Source organism: Lonchura striata, chromosome 13 (genome assembly GCF_050655825.1).
Source record: "Lonchura striata isolate lonStrDom1 chromosome 13, ASM5065582v1, whole genome shotgun sequence".
NCBI lineage: Eukaryota > Metazoa > Chordata > Aves > Passeriformes > Estrildidae > Lonchura > Lonchura striata.
In genome coordinates, this window is record NC_140715.1 from 12,001,664 (window position 1) to 12,014,931 (window position 13,268).

Consider the following 13,268-nt stretch of genomic DNA (forward strand, 5'->3'; position numbering starts at 1 on the left):
GTTTTAGTCATAAATTGCACCTTTCAGAAAACCTTTCACATTGTTTCCTTCTGAACCAAAATACCTTTGTATTTGTACCTTTGTACCTTTAGAGCCATTTGGCAGAGGGCAAATACACCAAAACCCAGGATACTCACACATTCCCCAGTTTTATTGAAATCCAATATCTGGATCCACTTGCTGGTTGACCTGAGTTATCCAATACAAAATTATAATTTTGAGCACTTAAAACCTTCACATAGCTCCAGTTTACAGCCACATCTCCTCCCTGTGACTCATTTTGCTTTATAAAAACAAGAGTGTTTGGGGCAGATCTGCTCCCTGCTAAATTAGGGAGTGCTTTAGCAGGACTGGGATCTCACTTTGCAAAGGTGGCAGGGACAGAAGCAGGGCAGGGGAGGTCACCCAGTGCTGGGTGATTGCCCCAAAGGCCCCGTGTGGCTCAGCTCTGGAAAAGGCAAGGCATGATCCTGTTAGGGTGAGTGACAGGGGTGGAAACAGGCTTTGATCAGGCACAACTTAACACCCAGTAAAAACAAAATGGTCTAACAGAAAACAAAAATAATGGGGTAAATAAAACTTACAAGACCACTGCAAATGCAATTTGCCCATTGACACTAACGTTCTTCAGCACTGATTGGAAAGGCAAAATTAATAATAATAGTGGAATGGACTTTTGTTGTTTTGTTAATTTTATACCATATGAAATGAAAAGGCAAGTCTGATATGTGTGATGTGTGTAACCAGAAAAATGTAGAGTTGACACAAATTCTTTGATTGGTTCAGTTTAAACCTTGTTTTGCCTTTAAGTTTCTTTATATTTTGACTTTCCTGAGACAAAGATAGGGCTTCTTTGGGCTCAGCATTCTCCTCTAGGTTAGGGAATAAGGTGGTTGGCTCTTTGGAAAACTTCAGTTTGTTCTTCTAGAGGGCTGCATGTTTTCTGAAGAGATTTATTGTTACTGTCTGATTTCTCCTCTTTTTACATATATGAATAAATCTTATCACTGAATTATTTATTGGAAAACAAGAGACTGAATTGCAAGTCCCAGCCTTTAACATTCCAGGATTTTCATATCTGTGCAAAACCAAAACCACTTGAAAATCCTTATCATTGAATTATTCATCTGAAAACAAACCACAATAAAAAACTACCAAACAACAATGTCTCTTTGGTCTCTAAAGAAACAGCCACAGAGGGCACAGGAGAGATTTAAAACACCATTGCCTCTTCCTGCCCCAGGAGAGCCAGGAACTATTTTCCCTTGTCTGCATGGTGAAGAGACTGGGCTTGTTCGAGCTCAGTGTAGATAAATTTATCCCCAGCAGGGCTGAGACAGCCTCGCTCACAGGAGGAGTCTCCTCTCTCCATCAGGTGTAGAGTCCCAAAAACGTGCCCTAATGCAGACATCTACAGGTGTGTCTCACACTGGAGAGCCTCACCCTGGGACAGTATCCATGCAGAGCCACATTTGAACACCACTTGGGAAAAGACCCTCAATAACTTGAAATACTGAATTATTTATCTATTTATTTAGTGTTCTACTCATCCATATCTGACTTTCCATCTCTTTACAGGTCTGTTGCCTATGGGGATTTAGGCAGTCAAAATTGCAGTCAGCTAAGGTCAGGTTTGTAGCAAACCATATTAATTGCTTTTTCTATGGGAATTTATTAATTTTATTATTAATTATTAATAAAGGTAATTTTAAGCCCTTTCATCTGTGATGTACATCCATACAATGGTTTTGATGTGTTCTTGTGCTCACTTGTCTGTATCTTGATGGACATTTAAGACCCTCTGACACTTTGCAGATGAAGATAATTAAGTCTTCATCTTACAGTAAACTGGGAATATTGCAGACAATATTCAGGATGGAGAAATGATTCATTGAAACCTTAAGAGGATGGATGTATGTGCAGGAAATAACAAAATGAGATTTGTCAAGGAAAAGAAAAGAAATTAAAACATCTGGGAAAAAGGAAATAATCAGAGTCACATATTTTAGTGGGAGGAAGGAACCTTGTTAATGAAATACTCAGATATAGAAATGCATTTTGTGGGGAAGGGAAGTAACTCCTTCTCTTTCCAATCTCTGTCAAAACATCTGCAGCATGCAATTAAAAATATAAAAAGAAAAATTACATGGATAAGCTTTAGAGGCCAGAATGACCACAGTGTTTCCACTGATATTAAATTACATTTTACAGTATTTGCTGGCTCTCCCCTGACAGAATCAAGAGATGCTTTTCTTCCCACCACCACTGTCCTGGCCATCAATGACTTCACAAGACCTCAGTTACATATTCCTGAAACTAAAAAATGGGAAAAAAATTAATGAGGGATTGCAGAAACAAAAATCCAACTTTCTGAAAGCCCTTTTAATTGAAAAGTTCTCCTTGAGGCATCTCACCAGAGGGTAAATCATAACCCTGTCCTGGTCCCAGCCATATCTGTGTGTGTTACAGCCACTGGGGCACTGAAAGATCAGTGTTTGCCCTATGGGAAATTCCTAAACTGAAGCTGTGGGTGTGAATCACTTCACTTGGGTTACCCAAATGTAGTTTTCCATGGGTGTTCAGGCTGGTGTGCAGGCGTGGCCAGGTCCTGCTGTGCCCTCTCCCTTTCCCCTGCAGCAGCCCCACCCCAGGGCACTCCCCGTGGGGTTCTGCAGGATAACTGCAGACTGAGAGCAGAGAGATCTCACCCACCACAGCACGTGGCACAGAGACACCCCCTGTTCCCCTAGTGCCAGAACTTCTTGTCACTTCTGGGTTGCTCCTGCCCTCTGTTTTCCCCCTTATTTGCCTGTTCTTCCTGGGCAAAACCCCGTCTGTCCCAAGTAACCTTCCTAAGGATGCTCTAGTGGAGCTTGTTTGGGGCACATTTTGGGGGCAAAACTGTCTCTTCAGCACAGGCAGAGCTGGTTCTCCTGCCCATTCAGGGACTAACCTTCTCCAGCCCCCATTCAGGCTGTGGCAGCATTTAATGTGAGCTGGGAGTTCTCATGCCCTCAAGTATCTGGGTCATGTGTCCAACACAGTGAAAAGTTATAATCTAATGCAGCCATGAGTATTCTGTTCAGAGCATCCTCCATTTGTTAATTATTAATAATATAGTTATGAAAAAAGTTCCTGTTCCAGCTCTCTCTTAAATAGGATTTACAAAGCCATCTGGTGTTCTGTTTAATTCTTTTTTTTTTACCCAACCCAATTTGTGTGGCTTACTGTTAATTAAATGAAAACTCGTGAAAAAGGAAGGTGCTCCGGCTTTGTGGTGGTTATGAACAGAGCTGCTGAGAAGACAGAGGTGGGCACTCAATATTTTCAATTGAAAGAATAGAGTAATGGTAATTTTGCCATTGGGAAAGAAGGGAAATGAATGTCACCTCCTACAGAGAAGCAATAGCTTTACACCTACAGAGAAGCCACAGCTTTACACCTAAAGGTAAATGTTGATACAAGTCCCCTGCCAACATTAAAGAGAGACAAGAAAGGATTGTATTGGTACAGATTAAAATGAGAACATAAAATATGTGCATCTGTTCAGCTGATATACAGCAGCAAAATGGTTTTGCTGTGAGACATCAAAACTTTAATTTTCTCACCACTGGCTGTCCAAGGGTAGTTCCAACCTCTGCACCTCTGCCTCTCAAAAGTTGAAATTCCATTCTGCCTTAATTAGAAATGAGTTCACACAGAGAAAAAATGTGTACTACCCTTGCATTTCAAGTATCTGGGTGAACACAAATATGTTTAAATGTCCCAAGAAAAGAAAAAAACAATTACTATAAAATTTTGAGCCAAGAGCACAGCAAGCTTTCAGATGTTGCAAACCTGCATGAGGAGCAGCTGAGGGTATCCATGGCCACAAAACTCATGGTCCGTGGGACCAGAACTTCAATTCAGCAACTCAAGCCACTTTTGGTTATAATCCACCAAAACCACCTATTCCACCTTGATGCTGCTTTTTATTTTGCCACTTCTATGAGCAGCTGCTGAGCCCACCAGTCTGCTCTCACTCTGAGAGTTCCCAGCCTCTGCTCCAGCGTCCAAGTGAGCACCTGGACAATCTGGCTGCAGCATCATCAGTGCTTGGCTGCTCCTCCTGCAGCCAACCTTCCTCCTCCCTGTGCCCCAGAGCCTGCAGTGCTGGAAGAGAGAGAAATCTCTCGTTGGCTGAAGTGAGCAACTACAAAGCACTACTAAATAAACCAGGGGAGACAATGGCAAATTTGCAACAATCCCATAATATGGGCTGAATATTCAGTTCTTGGAAAGAATCCAGGACTCAGTAAATGCTTAAGTGTTTGAGAATTGTTTTGCTCCTGACAAACTGTTTCCATTTTAATAATTTTTCAAGGAATCATTAAGACAGCTGATCTAAATGGAAAAATGCCTTTGGAAAACTTGGTCAGAGGACATTTGAGTGATTTTTTTCCAAAAATCCTGGAGTACAGAGTGATTATTTAGTTCTTTCAAAAAGTGTGAAGAATAACAGCAATACACCATTTTTATTAGCACTTTATAGACTACTGTAATTTTGGGTTTCTCCTTGCTGCAAAATATGTAAAAGCATTTTCTTAATTCTTCAAATATCTCTTATAGAAAGTCCTTGAATTACAGCCTTAAGCTCCTCACCATCTTCTCAGATGTGTTAGTAGGATGCTTTGCAGAAGAAAAGAAAAGAAAAGGAAAAAAGAGACCAACAAGTAAAGCCTGTAATTTTTGATGCTTCCTTGAATGTCTTTACAAGGTTCATCTCAAACTTTGTGAATTAGGAAAAAAGATAATGATCAATAAAACCGTGTCCTTTCACTTGACCAGAGAATTATTTTTTGAAGTTGAAAATGAACGAGATAACAGGAGACTTTAATTGGAAGCACAGAAGGAAAAATTCAGAGACAGATCATTTAGGGCATGGACAAAAACCTGCTGTAGGTACCAGCTGCAGGTTTACTGAACTTCAGCTCTAATATGAACACAAGATTTTCCTTAGACAGCTGTGGCTGCAGTAACTGCACTGTATGAGGACAGTGAAGAAATTTGGAAGAACAAGGAAGATTTTAAAAGATTTTGCAAAGGCCTGATGAAACTATGCAGATGCAATCGCTCTTCTGTCCAAGGGTAGGAGTCCTTGACTTCTTTCCCAGACTCTAGAAATAAAAATGTGATGAAATACAGACTGCATCAGCATCTGTAAAAGTAAAGTAATGGATATTAAATAATAATTTTCAATGTGTTTCATGCTTCTCTGCAATTTTTCATCAAAGAAAGCCTAATGTAGGCACTGAGTATTAATATGGAAATGTGAATTAAGAAACTAATGGTAGAAATAGATTTTTTAAACATAGAATATTTCTTAAAATTTCCCATGCATGTGAAAACATTTAGTCTGGATATGAAATTAATGAAAAAATAACTCATAACCACTAACACCTTTTTCCCCCCGCCCTGTTGTCAGACCATTCTGAAGTCCCTGAATTTGTTTTCTATAAAACCCATGCCGAAGCAGGGTCATGCCAGAGCACATGGCACAGGATTATGTTGGGACAGTTCTTGAATATCCCCAGTGAGGGAGACTCCACACTCTCTGGGCAATCTCTTCCAGTGCTTGGTCACATGAACAATGAAGAAATTCTACTCATATCCAGGTGGAACTTCGTGGGCATCAATTTCTGTCTGCTGTCTATTGTCCTCTTAGCTGGAGCACTGAGCAGAGCCTGGAGCATTCTCTCGACACCCTCCCTGCAGGCACTGACAGACATTGATGGGGTGTCCTCTCAGCTCTGAACAGGCCCAGCTCCCTCAGCCTTTCCTCATAAGAAAGATGCTCCAGTGCCTTAATTATCTTTCTTGCTGCTGGACCTGTTACAGGAGCTGCACGTCTTTCTTGTACTGAGGAGCCCAGAACTGGACAAGGTCTAGTCATAATGAGTCATTAGCTTTGAAAAAGTGACTTGAAATTTACAGAATCTGTCCAAGAATCAGTTTATTAAGTATGTATTATACTTCACCCTCCCTCTGACCCCACTCTATAATAGCATTTCCTGAAAATGGAAATGGATTTCAAATCACAAGATCTGTACACATAAACCTAAATATCTCTCAACTGAATAAAAAGTTTGCACCTGAAATGCATTGCCTTTTAAGGAATTAATTACTGTGCTACCAAACACAATGTTTTTGTTCAGCAAGTGTGACCAATATCAGTCCATTATCATGTCACTGCCAAAGCCATTTATCTGAGTGTGTCTGTGTCTCCCAGAGATTGAATGGGCTTGTTTTGCAGTTAGCAGTTAAATACTCATCTTACACATAGGCACACACACCAGCTGCTGAAAAGAATGTGCTGAAAAGTGCTGACCTGAGAGTCACCACGAGACTGCTGAATGCTCATGTTCATATCCTGTAATTAGTTCAACAGTTGTTAGCAGTGTGCAACAAGTTGCTGTGATCCACAAAGGATGCTCAGCTTTCCTGGGATTAGGAAGACATTTATACATGAAAAGATCAGCTGTACATGACCTCCCAGTGGTGCTTTAGGTCAATGCTCCTGCACTATGAAAAGTTGCACATATAGACAGGGTAAGAACTGGGGGAATGTCCCTCTGGAACTAGGTAAGCCAGGGTGGGAGTGCTCAGAGCAGCACGGCAGCTCCAGCTCATGGCCTTGGTATCAAAAGGATGACACCAATTTTCAGAAGGATAAATGAGCAAAGTAACATGGGAGAATTCACACATTGGAATGACCCGAGGTTCTGACACAGGTCCCTTGCAGCTCAGAGTGTTCTGTGAGTCTGTGACTGATGATTCTCAGGTCATGGATCACTGAGCACTGTTCCTTGATAAGTTACTATCTGTGTCTTTTAGATCATTTCATTTTCTGAAAGAGCACCAGAGGAAGTCTGGCCTCCTGTTACCAAAGCAACAGTTTGAATAACTAAACTTGACCCAGCTTGTTGAACATCTGACTGAGCGTGAACTGAGATTTTCAGCTTGGTTTTGGTGATGGAACAAAGCAGAGACACAACATCTTAGGAGAGAATATTTGGCTCCATACTATGTGCTTCTGCATGAAAGCATTTAATTTCAAATATGTTTTAAGATTCTCTTTAATTAATGGCTTTCATAACAGGAAAAGACCTTCTCCAGCCATCTCAGCAGCACAGTCAAGAGGCAAAATGAAGCAGGTGGTGGGTTTGGGAGGGGAACGAGAGAGCAGATGTTAGCTCGAAAATTTGGAATGCACTTCAAGTCCTGTAGCAGGAGCCCAGTTTCCATCAAAGCATATTGTAGGAGCAATTAATTGGGGACCACCCAGGCTTAGAATTTGCCAGAATAACATTTTCCATTCACACAACACACTTCTGTAAGGCTGACTAATTGTTTCAAATACTTCTAGAAGAATTTATTTTTCACTTTGGAGATAAACTTCTCCATATTAAAGAATGTGAGAAAATGCAAATCAAGCCACAAGGTGCTAAAATTCTAGGGACAGTCGTAGTCCAACTGAAATCTACCTTTTGTTTATTTTTCAGGTGGCATCAAGGAAGCATAATTAAATGTGAAGACATTTTCCCCAGGGACCCAAAGGAAGAGCTTACCTTTTTGACCTCGTATTTAATAGCAAGTTTAATCCTGCTCAAACTTGGCCGGTGGTGCTCAGGGCACAGCTGGATGTTCACATCTCCATTCAGAATAGCCTCCACTTCTTCAGTGTCTCTGCACAGGTCCAACACTCCCACGACAAAGTCCTTGCATTGCATAGATAACTTCCTGTAGTCGTTCTGAGGGAAAATAGAAAAAAAGGTATTTAATTATGTGCTGGAAGGCTGGGCTACAAACACCAAATGTAAAAAGAAAGAGCAATGGTGAGCAAGGTTACTTCTGCAAAACTGCTGCCTGGAAGAGTAAGAAAGCATTTGATTTACACAGCATGTTGATGGCTTCTCACAAAAGTACAGGAACTCCTCCAGACTTAATTAGCAATGTCTCTATCAGCAGCATAGTTTGCATGATAATAGAACTCATTTTAAAGAACAATTAAATAATTTCTAGGGAAATTTTGATTTTTAGCAATCAGTTGATCTCTGCTGTCTGTGTGGTGTATCTCTAGGAATGTAAAAATATGGCCAAAAAATAGGTCCTGCTAACAGGTTAAAATAAACAGCAAAATTTTCAGTTTAGATTATTTCCTAGTAATTCTTTATTTCATAACTTTCAAGAAGTTTCAGACTGGTAGAACAAGCTGGAGCATCACATACAGATATGTTCAAATGAATTATATAGTTGCAATTCCAACTTCAGCCTCAAACCTTAGAATTTAGTTAAACATTCCTGAAAGAGCATCCAGATGATCATTGTCACAACACCTCTCCAAGAAATGGAACTTCAGAAAAGCGACATGATTTCCTGCAAAATAATTTCACTTTGAAAACTCAAATTACACTTGTGGGGAAAGAGATAGCCTGTACCTGACTTGACAGAGGACTAGAAGAGTAAATTCCATGCCTTAAATTAAATTGTGATTGATTTTCACATGCTGACACTTAAAAAACAAGAAAAGTGCCACCATCTGAGTAAATGTTGTAAATTAGAACACAATTAAGTCTACCATTAATATCATAACAAAATGGTGATATTAAAGGCTCCATGCAACAAATAGGAATAATAAGCATAAGACAAGCTCTAACTGATTTGAGAGGTCTTTTCAAATCAGGTTTGATGAGTTAATTAAATTCAGTACCTTATCTAATTAAGCTATCAGCCAAAAGAAAAAGATAGTTAAACGTGGCTATGATGAAGTGATAAGGGTGACCTGGCTTTGTGCTTCTGTATTTTCTAAATTATCTAGTCTATCATTTACACATAGCAACATATTAGCCTTCCCTGTTACACAAAGATCTCGAAGCACTGTACAAACATTCATTAATTAGTTAGAACAGCACTGTCTAAAACACTTAATTAGAGGTGGCTTAACTTCTTTGGTCAGTTTTTCCCCTTCAGAACTGAGATGATAATGAATTTTTTAAATCAGTTGGTTTAATGGCTTTGTCATAGGTTTGAGGTTACTTCTACCATGAATGTGTGTGCGTGTCCCAACTTTGCTTTTCTTGCATGGAAGAGCTGGGAAGAACACAGAATATTTGAATAATTACAGAATAATAATCACAGGGAAGAAGAAAGGCCCTCAGGGCTGCAAGTGGGGCATTCTCACAGGAGAGGGAAGAAGCCATTTCTGATCCGTGTTTGGGAGAAGGGGCTGAAGACAGCTGGGGAATAGCAGGGATTTTACTGCTGACACCTTCTGCAAGGTGAAACTTGTATGTTTACATCCTCTTATGCATCTAAAAAGTTTAGATCTGAATTCTCTGTCCTTGAGTGCTGTAATCAGACCAGGTGTTCTAATTGTGTTGTTAACAGAGAGGAGTGAGACTTTCAACTCTTCATTAAGAGGAGACATAAGAGTACAAGAAGCAGATCTTTATCTGGGTGAATGCCCCACTGCAGAAGCTGGGGCACCAAGACTCCCATAATAGTGCCAAGCTAGAGCACTACTAAGATTTAAGATGTTCTTATGTCTCGGACAGAAGATGATGGTCCACTTACATCTAAATCTAGTACCTGAGCATTTTGTGGAGATAGATAGGATTTGTGAAGTAAATGTTTTCAAATACAGGGTGAGGTAAAGTCTGAAATGTAAATGAAAGACAGATTGTATTTGATGGCTTCAAAGCACTCCTCTCAAATCAATTCCATGCTTTAATCTTCCCCACACCAAGATTAATTTCAATAAATTGAAAGCTTACCTCTTCACTGAGAGAATAGATGCCCAAACAAAAATATCGGCCTCAAAATAATTACAGAAATAGTGAAGGACAGCAAATATAGATAGATCTGGAAACATGTAGGGTGGGAATGAAATGCCTTGTTCCTACAGGTAATGGAGATGCTTAACTAGCCCAGCAGCTTAAAATAAAACAAGGGTGGGAACTCTGCTGAGGTTCAATACCGTTCTCTATGTACTGTTTGCAAGATTCACAAGCTTGTCTCTCAACCAGCACATTTTAGGTAATTCTCATCACCACTTCCACATCATCTGAACAACTAGTTTGTATTAGACTTGCTTATTTTCCCTCTTCTCCTTTCTTGAAGGAAAGATGTTTAGTAGCAACTAGGAAAGTACTTCCAAAGCACCTGCAAATGGCAGGTTCCCAGCTGGAAAATTCTATCAAGATCCAACTTTATGCACATCTCCAACCTTAATGTTTTTACTGGTTCTGTACATTTGTAGGAACTATGGATGATTTCCTCAAAGTTTTTTACTCTGATTTTTAAGTAGACACAAGCAGTCATACATCCTATCCAAGATATTGGCAGTACAAAGAAAATAAATAAAATAAAATAAAATAAAATAAAATAAAATAAAATAATAAAAAAATAAACTGCCCTCCAGCAATTCTGCAGCCAGGCAGGCAGGCAGCTTACATCTCTCAGGGGACTGCTCATCTGTTAAGACAAGTCTCAAAGATCACTGAACTTGCTGTGTCTTCTGATGATCCCTTTTACAAAATCATTTGTCATCTTTGTTCTGGCCTCCTTAATGCTCACAGTTCATCATAGAAAATCCTGATCACCATGATGGCGAGAACACACTCAATGACTCTCCTCATGTCAAGGTATTTCTCTCAAGCACACATTATTCTTTACTTAAAAACTGAGATTAACAGAGATCTGACAGCCATGCTTCTCCTGATCCTGGCTGGCAAAGCACAGTTCTGGTGACACAAGAAAAAATTCTGTACCTGCATCTAAAACCCTGAATTGTGAGTTCTGACGCACGGGAAAAATCCCAAGGAAGCCAAGGAGATTTATTCACAAGCAGCATCCAAACTCTATGGGTGTTCATGCCAGCACTGTGTATTTCACACATTTGTCTGTATTTCACACATTTGGAAACATGCAAGATGCTGCTTTCCCTGCAGGAAGGAGTGCTGGGACAGTGGATGGAAGGGCAGAGATTAGTAAGGGGTAGGAGGAAGAGGTGAAGAAGAACAAGGATGCATTTCCATATACTTCCAGACACTGGTGAGCAGTTAAAGAACTTGGGGAAATGGCATGAAGCTGTGTCAGGAGAGGTTTAGGTGGGATATTAGAAAAATATTCTTCATCCAGAGGGTGACTGGGCACTGGAAAAGGCTCTCCAGGGCAGTGGTCACAGCACCGCATCTGACAGAGCTCAAGGAGCCCAACACTATCAGGAACATGATGGGATTCTTGGGGCTGGACTTTGATGATCTGTGTGGGTCCCTTCAAACTCAGACTGTTTTGTGATTCTCTGTGATTCTTGTTACACCAAGGGTGTAACAAGCCCTGAAGACTTCTGTGACTCTGCCAGAACACCGAGGGGCAGATGGCCATTGTGTCTTGGGGTGCAAAGGGACAGTCCCCACTTCACCACTGCCCTGGCAGCCAGGTTCAAGCCCTGAACCAGGCACTTCATAGCCCTACTGACTAAATAAGTTTTGTGGAGAACCATCCTGGCTGCCAGCCTGGGCAGGCAGTGGGCAGCAAGCAGGGTCAGACTTGTACCACAGCCAGAAACTCAGGGCTGGAAACACAAAATCCAGCTCGGGTCTCCTGGCAGGGCAGCAGAAGCAGACACAGGCAATGACAATAACCCAAACCTTCCCAAGCTCCCCAGTTAGACACCATATTATGGAAGTCTGAGGATTAAAAAGCTCATAAACCAGATGGATTTTTACAGTAGTGAAAATTGCAGATCATACATGAGAGACACTGGGGCCTCGTCCTGACAGGCTGAGTGCTGTCAAGCCTTGGGGAGGAAGATGAGGGATACAAGCAAGTAAGCAAGAGAGCCAGTTCTGTTTCAAATAACACATGGAAGAGAATTTTATTTCCAATAGAGGCAGTGAGCAGAGCAGGATCAGGATAATGCCTGAGAATGTTACAATATCATTTTTTAAAAACTAGAATGTAACAAAAGGATTCCAAATTAGTAATTTCCTGCTTCTTCTAACACTGTTGTGCATGTGGAGTTAAAAATGTCTAATTTTGCTGTTTTGAAAAGGCTGATGGTACTTGTCATTCACTGCAATTTCTGCAAGTACCCTATTATTATCTGTTGATTATGTTCTAAATGAACTCTGTCATGTCTCCACATCTGTTCAAAACCAACCAGATTTTTTGAGAAAAGAACTGTTTCAGGTCAGAGGGATGTAGTTTGAGTAAGAAAGTTAAGTGAAATGAGAAAAAAATAAGACCAGGAACTTATCTGGCATTTCTGGGTAGCATTAAATTTGCTGTGCAAATTAAAGCTGTAGGCGCATTGCACAGAGTCTCTTTTTATGTTTCTTTGAGATCTTGGCTCTTTGTATTTAATCTACATCATACATACACATATAACAAGGAGAGAGATACTGCATTGCTTAGATTAGCATTTTGAGAAGAGACAGCAGAAAAAAATATGGAGAAGTAATTCTGTAAATATGAACAGAAAACTCCCCCAAGTAAAAAAATATTGTATAAAGAAAACAAAGCTTAGCGAAAAGAGGGGGATAAAAAGCAGAAATATTTCATGCAAGATTTGAAATTAGATTGTTAAATAAACCATTGCATCAAATGGTTATATTCAAAATGCTTATAAATATTTACCAATTAGATATCACATGAAATATGCACAAGCCTGTATAGAAAAGTTGTGGGACAGATTTCCTTCTGGGTATTTACAGTGTCTTTGCCTGGCCATAGGTTTGGGAGTGAAAAGAAGCACAAAGCCTGTGGCAGGAAAGGTGATGGGGGAAGATGCTGAGGAAGGGCCCTGCACTGATCCTGGCCACATAACTCTGAAATGCACTGAGCACCCCTCCCAAAGAGCTTTGCCAGCTGCTGACACTTTTGAATACAGCTGAGTGCATTCTTATTGTTTCCAGACTAAATGCCTATGTGCACAGTCTGTGCCAAGGCTGTACAGTTAATTTTCCAGAAAGCACATCCAGTTGGTTTATGTTCTCTTGCTTCTTAAGTGGCAGCACATCAGAGAATTATTTGAGTTCTGGGTACATTGTGACATACCCGTGGCCATGTCTCTGAATTTAGAGCCCAGTGCTCATTTAAAACATTTCCCCACTCAGGTGCAGGTTGCTAAATGTTTTTAGAGGTAGGAACAGATGCTTTGGTTCATTTTCAAAATGATCCAGGCCTTGACTTCTTAATTTCCAGCGTGCATAATATAATAAGCAATC

At 40.3% G+C, this 13,268-nt stretch overlaps 1 protein-coding gene across 3 annotated transcripts in view; it reads right to left on the minus strand.

The window, feature by feature from the left end:
• TRPC7 (transient receptor potential cation channel subfamily C member 7) overlaps positions 1-13,268 on the minus strand; it is a 69,440-nt gene that overhangs the window by 38,351 nt on the left and 17,821 nt on the right. For all 3 annotated transcript variants that reach the window (XM_085591292.1, XM_077786685.2, XM_021549466.3), the window contains exon 2: positions 7,608-7,790. In XM_085591292.1, the coding sequence (XP_085447418.1) occupies positions 7,608-7,790 (183 nt within the window). The remainder of the gene's footprint in view (positions 1-7,607; positions 7,791-13,268) is intronic.